The sequence below is a fragment of the Haliotis cracherodii genome, unplaced genomic scaffold (assembly GCF_022045235.1).
Source record: "Haliotis cracherodii isolate W230 unplaced genomic scaffold, xgHalCrac1.p SCAF_9, whole genome shotgun sequence".
In the NCBI taxonomy this organism is placed as follows: Eukaryota; Metazoa; Mollusca; class Gastropoda; order Lepetellida; family Haliotidae; genus Haliotis; species Haliotis cracherodii.
Window position 1 is genome coordinate 60,062,343 of NW_027266343.1, and position 14,302 is coordinate 60,076,644.

The 14,302-nt window shown below is 40.5% G+C and overlaps 1 protein-coding gene across 1 annotated transcript in view; it reads right to left on the reverse strand.

Annotated features, from left to right (window-relative positions):
* LOC139452633 (putative ferric-chelate reductase 1) overlaps positions 1-14,302 on the reverse strand; it is a 63,263-nt gene that overhangs the window by 35,397 nt on the left and 13,564 nt on the right. The window contains exons 2-11 of the mRNA XM_071234170.1: positions 13,700-13,915; positions 12,750-12,895; positions 11,575-11,672; positions 10,198-10,474; positions 9,577-9,753; positions 8,149-8,244; positions 5,835-5,988; positions 5,372-5,488; positions 4,585-4,700; positions 4,105-4,191 (exon numbers count right to left, since the gene is read on the reverse strand). Of these exons, the coding sequence (XP_071090271.1) occupies positions 4,105-4,191; positions 4,585-4,700; positions 5,372-5,488; positions 5,835-5,988; positions 8,149-8,244; positions 9,577-9,753; positions 10,198-10,474; positions 11,575-11,672; positions 12,750-12,895; positions 13,700-13,907 (1,476 nt within the window). The 5' untranslated portion in view covers positions 13,908-13,915. The remainder of the gene's footprint in view (positions 1-4,104; positions 4,192-4,584; positions 4,701-5,371; positions 5,489-5,834; positions 5,989-8,148; positions 8,245-9,576; positions 9,754-10,197; positions 10,475-11,574; positions 11,673-12,749; positions 12,896-13,699; positions 13,916-14,302) is intronic.

Consider the following 14,302-nt stretch of genomic DNA (forward strand, 5'->3'; position numbering starts at 1 on the left):
GCCTTTCAGTTGTGTAAACAAACCCAGACACTTCTTCCCGGGTTGATAATCTCAGCAGACGCAGCCCTGAATGCGCATGGAGGAAAGCTTAAAAAAGGCGCCAAAATGCAGTCGCAATAACATTCCATTTCCCTGTATTCATCTAATTAACCTGATACATCACTTATACATTTACATATCAATGAGTTATCTTGCCTATTAATGAGGGATTGGTGACCTTAGTTTCCATATAAGGATATTCATTACTATCCATTGTTCTTTGTTAAAGAATGCTCGAGTAATTAGTTGCATGATTACATCTGGTCAGTTGACCCTGTACTCATCTAATTAACCTTATACATCACTTATACATTTACATATCAATGAGTTATCTTGCCTATTAATGAGGAATTGGTGACCTTAGTTTCCATATAAGGATATTCATTACTATCCATTGTTCTTTGTTAAACAATGCTCGAGTAATTAGTTGCATGATTGCATTTGGTCAGTTGACCCTGTACTCATCTAATTAACCTGATACATCACTTATACATTTACATATCAATGAGTTATCTTGCCTATTAATGAGGGATTGGTGACCTTAGTTTCCATATAAGGATATTCATTACTATCCATTGTTTTTTGTTAAAGAATGCTCAAGTAATTAGTTGCATGATTGCATTTGGTCAGTTGACCCTGTACTCATCTAATTAACCTTATACATCACTTATACATTTACATATCAATGAGTTATCTTGCCTATTAATGAGGCATTGACGTTGACAACATCCCTCCCCCACCACACGTTTCAAATACGCTCTCGTTGATTTAAGTATTTCCTTTCAAAACAATCTCGTGTTTACACAAGTGTTTTTCTTTCAACTGTTCGGAAACGCTTTGTTGATACAGCTGTTATACGAGGTTATTGGTCAAGGTTATACGAGGTCATTGATCGCATGACAACACCCCCACCCCTCCACCCCCCAAGGTCAAGGTTATGTGACGTCATCAGTCACGTGAGGTTACTAGGTGCACTTGTGACGTCATCAAATGTGGATGTGTGGATGGATACTTATCACTTATCTACTACTGGTAAACACTTGAATAAACTATGTGCATATAGTCCTTACAACCTGAACAAGCTTGATTACACTATGTGCATATAGTCCTTACAACCTGAACAAGATTGATTACACTATGTGTATATAGTCCTTACAACCATAACAAGCTTGATTACACTATGTGCATATAGTCCTTACAACCTGAACAAGATTGATTACACTATGTGTATATAGTCCTTACAACCATAACAAGCTTGATTACACTAAGTGCATATAGTCCTTACTACCTAACAAGATTGATTACACTATGTGCATATAGTCCTTACAACCATAACAAGCTTGATTACACTATATTGCATATAGTCCTTACAACCTGAACAAGATTGATTACACTTTGTGCATATAGTCCTTACAACCATAACAAGCTTGATTACACTAAGTGCATATAGTCCTTACTACCTAACAAGATTGATTACACTTTGTGCATATAGTCCTTACAACCTGAACAAGCTTGATAACACTATGTGCATATAGTCCTTACAACCTGAACAAGCTTGATTAAACTTTGTGCATATAGTCCTTACAACCTGAACAAGATTGATTGGACTATATGCATATAGTCCTTACAGCCTGAACAAACTTGATAACACTATGTGCATATAGACCTTACAACCTGAACAGGCTTGATTAAACTATGTGCATATAGTCCTTACAACCTGAACAAGCTTGATTACACTATGTGCATATAGTCCTTACAACCTGAACAAGATTGATTACACTATGTGTATATAGTCCTTGCAACCATAACAAGCTTGATTACACTATGTGCATATAGTCCTTACAACCTGAACAAGATTGATTACACTATATTGCATATAGTCCTTACAACCATAACAAGCTTGATTACACTAAGTGCATGTAGTCCTTACTACCTAACAAGATTGATTACACTTTGTGCATATAGTCCTTACAACCATAACAAGCTTGATTACACTATATTGCATATAGTCCTTCCAACCTGAACAAGATTGATTACACTTTGTGCATATAGTCCTTACAACCATAACAAGCTTGATTACACTCAGTGCATATAGTCCTTACTACCTAACAAGATTGATTACACTATGTGCATATAGTCCTTACAACCTGAACAAGCTTGATAACACTATGTGCATATAGTCCTTACAACCTGAACAAGCTTGATTAAACTTTGTGCATATAGTCCTTACAACCTGAACAAGATTGATTGGACTATATGCATATAGTCCTTACAGCCTGAACAAACTTGATAACACTATGTGCATATAGTCCTTACAACCTGAACAGGCTTGATTAAACTATGTGCATATAGTCCTTACAACCTGAACAAGCTTGATTACACTTTGTGCATATAGTCCTTACAACCTGAACAAGATTGATTGGACTATATGCATATAGTCCTTACAACCTGAACAAGCTTGATTACACTTTGTGCATATAGTCCTTACAACCTCAACAAGCTTGATAACACTATATTGCATATAGTCCTTACAACCATAACAAGCTTGATTACACTATGTGCATATAGTCCTTACAACCTGAACAAGCTTGATTACACTTTGTGCATATAGTCCTTACAACCTCAACAAGCTTGATAACACTATATTGCATATAGTCCTTACTACCTAACAAGATTGATTACACTATGTGCATATAGTCCTTACAACCTGAACAAGCTTGATAACACTATGTGCATATAGTCCTTACAACCTGAACAAGCTTGATTAAACTTTGTGCATATAGTCCTTACAACCTGATCAAGATTGATTGGACTATATGCATATAGTCCTTACAGCCTGAACAAACTTGATAACACTATGTGCATATAGTCCTTACAACCTGAACAGGCTTGATTAAACTATGTGCATATAGTCCTTACAACCTCAACAAGCTTGATTACACTTTGTGCATATAGTCCTTACAACCTCAACAAGCTTGATAACACTATATTGCATATAGTCCTTACAACCATAACAAGCTTGATTACACTATGTGCATATAGTCCTTACAACCTGAACAAGCTTGATTACACTTTGTGCATATAGTCCTTACAACCTCAACAAGCTTGATAACACTATATTGCATATAGTCCTTACAACCATAACAAGCTTGATTACACTATGTGCATATAGTCCTTACAACCTGAACAAGCTTGATTACACTTTGTGCATATAGTCCTTACAACCTCAACAAGCTTGATAACACTTTGTGTAAAGATCAAAGAGGTTGTGATAAAAGTGAATTGTAATACTTTACATGTTATTGTATTGTTTGATGTCAGAGAAATAGCTTTCTTTGACACATTTTGAAATAATTGATTTGAAGCCCATATAACGTATATGGTTTGTATGAAAACCTAGAAGGGACACCATCGCATTGTCGCATTATCGCATTATTGCATATGTTCGCATTGTCGTACTTGTCCAACAAGCAAAAATTATAAAAACTAAACCAAAGCGCGACAATGCGACATTTTGGCCATTTTGAGGCATTGTTGCGTTGTCGAATTGTCGCGTTTTGAATGATATTTTTTTGCGACAATGTCACTTCTAGGATTCCACAGGTATATACCCACATATACACACGAATATGCAATTCCAATGTAATTCCTATCTTGATTTCTACCGGATGTTTCCGCGTCTGAACAAAAGACTTGCCTTTGCGTCACCTTTTCGCAATCATTTGATATTGATTCATAAATAAAAGCAACGAAAACATTTTCTTTTTGGGACATTTTTTGGCATAATATTTGACAGTTTCCATAATGGTTTTGAAGTTGCGATCCCAATTGGTATTGCTAAACACATGCACAAGATACAGTGGGAATACTGATGTCCTAAGGAAGAGAAATAAACTTTTTTTAATCCCATGTTTGATTTATGTTTCAGCTGATATTTCTTATCATTGTGGTGCTTTTGTTTATTTGATTGAGAAGCTGCAGCAGGTAGATGACACCCGTTACATGTACGTGATCCAGTCACGTGTCTACACTAGATCCACTTGTTACACTTCTAGAGAAGCTCACCTGGCTGTAAACTTGGGCCTCTATGAAGATGATGATAAACGCAGCGACTGTTGCGACAAACGTCAGCCCCATACACATACGATGTATCTGGAAAAAGACATCTGAATATGTTCATGTTTAGTATCGAATATGTAGCCGTACAAGCGTTTTGTCTTGCAGAGAACCTATGAGGATAGATCAGTTGACACCGCACTGAGCAATATTAGGGCAAGTATTGCAGTTTCTGTGTTTATATTGTGGTATCTCAAGATGCAAGACCTATTTGTTTTCAAAAGGGGCTTAACCCTACTTTCCTCCTGATTCTGTCTAATTATTTCGAGTTTCGAGTTTAGAAAGGTACGAGACACAGGAAAATAAAAATACCACCCTCGTCCACGAATAGGTGGGGCATGACACTTTGTAAGTAAGAGGTAATCAGAAAGTACCATCTAAGCAAAACATTAGACTTCAGAGTGTATGACCTGCATCATACTTCCCTACCTGGAACCAGACTTTGAGGCCCCGGATGTTCTTGTCTGGCCACATCGGCTTGAAATGCCTGGCTATGACAAGTCCTATACTGGCACAAAAGAGCCATGCTATGGACATTAAACACCCTGCAATGCAAGATACGTCGTTATACACCGAAACAAATAATTGCTGTCTGTATGCTACCACTAAGAAATAACATTTTTAACCCTAGTGATGGTATTTGGAGCTTGAAGAGCACAGCACTCGGACACACGTCGGCCCCTATTGACTGCAGTGATCTAACACTATGGAATAATCAACTGTATTCTGAAGATCCCAAGGACCATATGCATGGAGTAAGAGTTGAACACAATCAGAATCTACATATCCCTTGCCTACAAGATAACAATGTACACAGCCTGTATCTACGTATCATGCCAGTGCTAAGTTGTGTTATTTTCTTACATGGAAAAACGGCTACATTAATCAAAAACAAAGAAAAAACAACCATTTCAGCAATCATCAGAAATCTCTGTTAAAGCACTGTACGACTAAAAAAGCACTGTACGACCACAACAAATGATGTGTCTATGAATCGCCATGAAATATTCATGATACCAGGTGTTTGTGATAAGGTGAGCGTAGCCTGCCCCACCGGTGGCATCCGTTACAAACACATGCAAAGTCAGGTCAAGTGACACATGCAGTGACAGCCTGTTCTTTTAAACTGCGTGCAATGAATTGGATTAGGAAAACAGAACTATATCCGCATGATAAGTAATAAATGGAAATAAGGTTCACAATCAAGCGTCCTCACCATGGGCTTGAACCAGAGGATATTTCAGTTTTGTACTACTGGCGCTGCCTGTGGCCTGAAGATCAATCAGCGATGACGTCACTGCCGGCGTGGTCACATGGCGGCTCTTTCTAAAACCTAATTTGATTCCATCAGACATTAATTCAACCAGAAATTCTTTAACGGACTTATTCTGCTGAATTATTTGAAAAAATGTAAAAATAATAACGAGGTATTCTCTGAAAAGAAATAGGATGCTGACATGTTCCCAGGGAGTAATTGTGTTGACGAGGAAACGTTTATTGGACACTGCAGTAAACACTGTTCATTAATATTTGATGTGTTCCATAATTCCATTCATAATTAATGTTTAATAAGATCAGATGTCATTTCATTCTACACTACTTATGCCATCTGGGACAAGCCGGATGTTTTTGCAGGTTACGGTTATGGCGACGGGAGACGAAAGGGCGAGGATGGTTACCGGCTGTAGCTTTGCCGTGAGCAAACATGAGATGCCAGTCCTGTGTCAGATTGAACAACTTGACATCTCCGAACCCATCAGTCTGTCTCAAGAAGCTGCAGTCGAAAATGCCGTTGTTGACGGAGCCCTGTAAGTCGCTCAGTCCCAGCTCTGGCTAATATACATCGGAAATAAAACACATTAATAATATACACATGCACAGAAGTTAAGCGCCACCATATTCATAGTCTCTTGATTTCACGTATGGGAATCAGAAATACGAAATATGATGATGTATGGCTGAATTAGGCTTCCATAGTTTCATGAACCCAAATTTGTCCAGATACAAATTTGTTGCTGCAGTTTCCCTACCCTATAAATAGTGAAATTCAAGTTTCAGACACGTGGTTGCATTTTGCTCCTGTGTGTGATTCCCCTTCCAATAGAGGAGAAAGTTAACGGACGCTGAAAGATTGCAAGTGATAGGCATGAAAAATGCTGGCATGTCATGCAGGGCCATTGCAAGACAAATGGGTCGTAATCACAGTGTTATCACTCGTTTGATTGTCAAACATGGTCAAACCAATGGTCTAACAGAGATGATAGACGTCTTTTCAGGATAGTCAGACGAAATCCATTTGCCACCTCAACAGATTTAAGACCGCAGTGGATTACCCATCAGAGACTCTCGACGATGACCGTAAGGCTTCGCCTCAGAGCGGCTGGTTATAAAGCCAGAAGACCAGAAGACCTTAGCATGTGACGGGGGGTCTGTCCTGATGTGGGGTTGTGTTTCCTTCGGCTGCAAACTTCCGCTGGTGACAATTCGTGGAAACGTGAACAATACCAATACTTGGCCAACAATACCAAGATGCCGTTCTTCGTCCAGCGGTAGTCCCTCATTTTAACAACCATCCTCTTCAGACAAGACCTGTTTACATGGACGACAATGCTAAACCACACAGATCTCGGACAGTTTTGGCTTGTTTGCGTCAAGAAGCTATTGCCACTCTTCCTTCGATGGCCTGTAGTCCGGATCTTAATCCGATTGAGCATCTCTGGGACATTCTTGGCCGGAAAATTAGACATCGTGATCCCCCAGTTCAAAATCTTGCTGGACTTGAAGCCGCACTTCATGAAGAATGGATCCGTTCGGCTCAGAGAAGCATTCAAAGACTTGTAATCAGTATGAGGCGTAGGGTTGAAGCTGTGGTCAATGTCCGTAGATCATACACACGTTACTGACGTTTCTGTCTTGCAATAGACTCTGCACTCCCTAGGATGTCTATGTGACACCTGATATGGTCTGCTGATATCATGACAGTTACATGACACAAAACGTTTTTCAATGTTTTCTAATCCTTCATTTCTGGTCTTCGGCAAAATTCCTTTCTGCTCATATTCTTTTGGAACACAAGATAAACTTGCTTTGGGACAACTTTTGCATCACATCATGTTTACATATACGGCTTAAAACAATCGTACATCTCGTTATAATAAGTGCCAAAAGAAACAGCTCACAAATATGGTGAGGGCGCTTTTATGCATGTGTATATATAACGTCATCGCTGGAGATTAATCTGCCTCGCTTATCTGCCGAAACATTCCATTGGGCGTTAACGAGAGAATCTCTTCCTCGTGTCTTTTGATATCAAATATATCGATACTCGTTGATAAAAGTGGAAAAAACTCTCCGAGGCTTGCCGATATCAAAAGACACGAGGATGAGGTGCGGGAGCCAGTTTTGGTTGAAAATGAAAAATAGCCGTGGAAATTATATGATTGGATCGCTGAAAATCAGAGATGACACCGGGTGTTATCGAAAAGAAAGTAAATGCGTGTTGCCTATCGCCGCCATAAAACGTTGATTTGTACAGAAATTGTAAAACTGACGATTATCCACTAAAAAGAGTGTGTTTTTGCAGCTTTTTGAAATACTCCATGCGGCCGCATCATGGTTTTCACACACGCTTTACCCAACTTCGATACCCAAAAGATCTCCCGGTTAAATATGTCATTTGATGTCAAGCAAGAGTTTAATCATATACTAATAAAAACAAATCCTAATATTGTATCCAGTTTTGCATCTATTTTTGCAATGTTCGACTTTGTCTTCTGTTTTCTTGTAAGGTGGCGTTACCACGCACTGTGATTCCTTCTTTGAGAGGAGCAGACTATTCCAGACTGCCGTCATCGTATAGGGATTTAACAATGGCAGACTGAATCCCTTAATAAACTTTCCTTTTTTAAACTTGTGTTCATGTCCACATCTGCGATGCAAAATCTCCCCTAAACAATATATAGTTCTGTGCAGGTTCACAGTAATCAAATTTACTTGCGGTAGACGGTCGTTATTGATTCCTGTGTTATATGACTGGAACACTTTGACATCGCCACTGTACACGACGCACTCGCTGACGCTGTCGTCACCCTGAAACGTCAACATGAGGTCAGAACACGAAATACAAGAACGTCATTTCTAAGAGCGTGAATGTTGTGTCTCGCCACAGTCTTGTATGGCAGTTATGTCACAGCTACGTGTAAAAAGTCAAACCACTAATAACTGTTTGATTGGCATTCTAGAAGCTGGTGAGAAAAGGTACAGCATTATGCATAATGGTTGTTATATAGGTTGTTATCCATAAAGTTGTACGTTTTCTTACAAACCATTGATGACTACGACCGTCGTCAACTTACACGGTCGTGTAGAGGAACCGGGCCCTGGCCTCACTTGCACAAAGCCATCTTAGCGCTACGACTATTGTAACCCTATGTTAAAGTATGGGAGTTACGATCATCTTAGCGCTAAGATCGCTTTGTGCAAGTGGGCCCTGGTACAAATCTACCTCCATCCCTGAGTGTGTCGTCACATGGACAGTGATTACTGCCACAAGCTTTGTGGATCTACCTCCATCCCTGAGTGTGTCGTCACATGGACAGTGATTACTGCCACAAGCTTTGTGGAATCCAACTACAAAAAGTGACTGACATAAATCGGAATGTCTATATCCCTCTGTCAGCAGGGACGCTCCATGTAACCAGTTTGTGTAAACACTCCGTCACCCTTCCCTAATGTGTCATTTCCAGTATGAAGGACATTCACATGAATCACATCACATAAATAACTCGACAGTATCTGTAACGTCATAAGTTTGAGATTGAGTTGAGAAAATAAATACAATATCAATCGTACATGACATTAATTGATGTATATTATGTTATCTTGTGACCTAGGCGTCTCATTAAAATATCATCTCTACTGGACCACTAAACACATATCTCATGACAATAAAAGCGACAAAACACTTTCCGCCGTTATAAGAAATTTCTGCAAAAAGCAGAGTCGATTGTACGAATCTGACTGTATGATATGTTTAGGAATCGCTATCAAACAGTGATGACTACAGGTGTTCGCGAAAAGGTGATCGATTCATGCCCCACCGATAGCACCCTTCAAGAAATGCCAGATTTCTTCTGTTGAAAGTGACAGTACTTCTAAAACTGAGTGACGATTTGACAGAAAATCTGCAATAGTAGGAATATCTTATATTGAATAGTTAGATAAGCATTTCTTAGAAGTTGACGGATGACAAGGTACTAGACAAAGAATTTTATGGATAACATCTTGCTTGACATACGATATAAGAATCTATACCGAAACGTCACAAATACAGTATAATAAAGATATAGTTCATTCATAAAAATTTTTTTAATGCTTTGTCGACTCTGATATAACATATTTCAATCTGTTTTATCAATTTACCATTTTTAAGTCTTCCGAGAATCCTATGGCAATCCACGAGTCCCCAGTTGAAAACGACCTGAGATGGAACCGAATGTTGCTGTCCTCTGGCACCCACGTGATCGAGAACGTGCATCCATTATCACAGTCGTCAAAGCATCCCAGCCGTACTCCGCACTTAATGTCACGTGATATACCCTGAAATATAGCCATGTAATACTTCTGTGTAAACGCATCGGCACTTCAGGGCGTTAACACGTTATATCCAACATACACTTAAATACCACAGTTGCACCTCGGTACTATCTATTTATGTAATTGTTGACTGATATTTTATTTATATACAGCTTTGGAAATGCCGAAATATGGATAAGAATATACGGGTGTATCTAAGTCCGGTTTATTCTATTCTTTTCCTGTATTTAGCCATCTAATTTGTTTTCTATTTTCATTTGCACATCCAAGACACAGTTCCTACAACACTAACTTCTGCAGCAGATCCTTAGGGACAATCATAGCGTCAATATCTAGTTCCATAATGATTACTGATGGAAGACCGACATCGGAAGAGGTGGACCACAAAGACCGGAAAAAGACCCCTCACCCCAACCCTCGTGTGATTTGTCTGACACAACAGCTTACTGAAGGCGGTGAAGTCTGCACTCCTGGTGGTGCAGTCGACTGTTTTGCTTCTGTAGTTGGTGATGCTGATGCAACTGACTGGGATGACTCTGGCGGCTGTGTTACAGATGCTGTTGAATCTGTAGGTGCCGACGGTGCAGTTTCTGTCGTGCAGGGTGCCATCGTAGGGGACACGAGTGAGCTCTCTGGAACACTGAGGGGGGCAGCCGTGGGGTCAGTCAGAACAGCGGAGTTGATCCGGACCCAGAACGTTGAATAGATCTTCACGAAACTTGCCCTGAAATATTATTACCAAAACAGTGGCATGTAACACCACAGAGTTGATATCTTTGCCACATTAATGGTGAAGGAAAGTGCCGCAGGTTGTGGACGTGTCTTACTTGTGTAAATCCACCCAGCAGGGACAGCGGTACTCACAGGCAAAGGGCCTTCGATACTGGGATTCGTGCCTACGGTCAGCGAATCCTGGACTGGGTAATGGGTAAGCTTAGAGCTGGTTAAACCAGTGGTTGACAGCACCAGCAACATTCTACGTGGTCCGAGTCATCCAAGTCACACATTGTAAGAACCCCAACCTCTTTTGCTGAGGACCTTTTCTGGCCCATCTTCCCGAGGCAAGGGAGCTAACTCAGTTTAAAAGTCCAGTGTACCCTTGCCGAAATTCCTGGGCTCGATCGTAGCGCCACCAGTGGCTATTGCGAGTTATGTCACTTCTATGCCTCTCTTATGGACCAATCATATTCCACCTCTCTTCTTTCTTGCATCTGCTTCAAACAAAATGGCGGCGCCCTGTCAGGATGATCTGATCGATAATCAAGATCTATATTGTGATAAAACAGGTCTGACATTGCGAAGTGCATCAAATCATGTGAGCACTTTGATTTAAAACATGAAAAGATTTTGAAAGTATCTGTTGACAACAAGTTGGCGGGGCACATGCTGTGCAAATCCTGCAATCTACAGAAATCTGCATGACAGTTTACGAACCGGATTTCGATTTCGTTGCATGATTGTGATTGGACTATGAATAGACTCGTTTTTCCAGCCAAAATGTAACTCCATAATATTAGCCTGGTTCGGCAAGGGTGGAAACTGGATTTTTATAGTCAGTTAACTCACTTGCCTCGGGAAGATGTTTCTGGCCCGGAATCCCAACAGGTCATTCTCACATTGATCGTGCAGGGTAATTGATATCAGTTTGTCATACTTACACACTAGAGTAAGTTTGCACACACAGGTGTTTGCATTAGATACACACAATCTGCACGAACCATTTTGAATATCAGGCAAGATACTGAAGTTTTGTTAATAGTGGCTGAGTGTGTCGAGATCGTTGGTATCGTCACTTGTACAAAGTATCATCGGAGGACAACCCACTTGAAGATGACATGTCCGGAGGCTGTTGATGGCGCTGTCCATGTTGCCTTGACAACCGACTTCGGACTCGTCTCATGTTGTGTTAGCCCTCTCGGTACCTGTCACGGAATGTATAGTATATGTACTGTAGACTAAACTAGTATATGCAAAGGCAATCTGTCTTCGTGTTCTTACACATCGTAATGAGATATTGTAGAATAAGCTAGAAGCCTTAGACTATGTGAAATGTGTTCCTGTGGAACTTACAATAAAAGTGACAACACTCTTTCTATTATGTTGTGTACAGATTAAAATATAAAAAAATGCAGCAAAGAGGGTTTGGGTGATCCAGGCACAGGTAGGCTGGTTAGGCTCATCATTAGCTAAGGGCCCTTGCCCCCTCTACACGCAGCCCAGACAGCGAATGGGATTTTTCACAGGAAGCGCTGCCTAGTCACCCCCACCCCAAACTTTTCGGAGAATGTGAAGATGCCTCCTGCATTACCTAGATTGTCGGAAGGGCTGTATTACTGGCAGCAAACCCGTATATTCCCAAAATGTCAGTCAACAGATTGGGAGGTACCATACCTGAGGCACCGAAAACAATGTGGAGTCCGGCAGGTTGGTACTTGGAATGAAATAGTGACATTTCGAAAGCGAGGTCCGCATATTTGCCATGTTTTTTTTCTGAATCTTGTCAAACGCATTAGTGTTAAAATGATTTCTTTTCATTATCTAAAAGGATAAGATCAGCTTTGTTTCGCCTGGATACGTCTGAGGCTGTGTACGGGCCTATTCCAAATAATTTTGTATTTATCATTTTCTATGACGCTCTCTACATATTCTTGGTAGTGCCATGGATGGACCTCTGCGACAAAACCACGACCACAAGCATGGCGAAGACGCCATCATGTCGCTTAAGATACTGTGTTTGTGCCAAAGCTGGGCATCCACTGACAGTGCTTCATTAAATTCATTGCATAATCTACATTTCAAATTTACAGTCTGATGAAATATCACACATTGGCGGTTTCGAGTAGGAAGTGACTGGTCCTGAGCAGCAAACAGAAAGCATATATTCAACCAGTGATCACGTATCATCATTTGGTTTCCTACGACAATCACTAATCAATGCATGCTTATTTGGTTCTTTAACCGAAACTCTTCAAGGAGTCTCAATAAATTCTTCATCTCACCCCGTCTCCGTTTTCGCACACAGCTGATGTTATTGCCGTTGTGATGAAGCTGCCGATGTAGTCTGAGGTGTTGTAGACAGGGTCAGCTCTGTGTGCCTGTAGCAGAAACCCCTTGAACTGCTCCCCACAGCGCCCCTCAAGTGTCACTGTTGGGAGTAATTAGCCAGTGGATAATGCGGCCGCTTTCAACACTTCTATCGGGACAGTCAACTAAACCGTTGTACTAAACAACCTTAGTGCTACGACTGTCGTAAGTCTATGTTAAGGTATGGGAGTTTTGATCACCTTATTCCTAAGATCGCTTTTTATAAGGGCACCCCGGTCTTAGCTGGAGAGAGAGAGAGAGAGAGAGAGAGAGAGAGAGAGAGAGAGAGAGAGAGAGAGAGAGAGAGAGAGAGAGAGAGAGAGAGAGAGATGGGTTAAAATATCAATGGTGGTTGTGCTATAATATCCCAAGCTGACAATGATTGTGGTTTATTATTGTCAAGGGTTGTTTATACAGATCACATTCGTAGATCCAAACTCATTTTTATCTTATTATTATTGCCCTTGTTCATCAACTATAGTTTCAGCTGCTACTTCTGCTTCCGTCCATCACCTGCATGACTCGGAGGACCTGCGACTGTCAGCAGAAATTGGGGGTCATGCAAAGATAGTTCCAAAGGGTGCGTGGATATTCAGGATTAATGAAACCTTTAAAAGAAATGGTGCTCAACCTGTTTCCGGATGCATATATGTATGTAATATATGTTAACAAAGATACCATTTTTGATCATATGATTGCATGATAGTTAATACGTAGACAGTTAATTATTCAAGTAGTATTTCCTAGACCCTCATTCGACGCCGATCCTGGTGTATCCCCCCCCCCCCCCCTCCCCGCGTGATAGGGGCAGTATTGCCAACAACGCCGTAAGTACAAGTCACTCATGCTGTCACTGATGGTTCACCTTCCACGGCCTCCCCTGGGCTGTACGTGGCTTTCTGTAGCAGCAACACGAACGGCGAGTCTGTTTGGGCGGCGGGTTGATGATGATGATGTGGCATCATGTCAGCGCATGCGTGTTCAGGAGCGCCTTTGGTATATGGACGTGCTGAACGTGCAAACAGAAGCAGGCTACCTATACACAACAACATGTGCCTCGTCAGAGTTTCCATTGCAGCTTCTGTAGAAAAAGGATGTAAGCATTGCAAAACAAAATTCAAAATGAATTTCAAAGAAGCAGTGAAATTCAGTTTATGTGTAGATAAAAAATGATAGACATTAAAGTTTGGTATAGTATTTAATAAGAAGAACTATAGTTACATATATCATGTCAGAACTAAAGGCTTTGTGAATGCATAAAAATCCTAAAGACGTCTCCAATTTCCCCTAATGATAAACTGTTACCTCAGGTAGAGCCAAGCAGCAATACAGTCATCAGTATGCGCTTTGGGCAATTGCAAAAAATCCCAAACCGTAATGAGACTGTCTGTACATGGTCATATCGGGTGATTGTTAAAATCAAAATTCTATCTACACCTGGACAACATGCATGGTAGTTTATATTCAT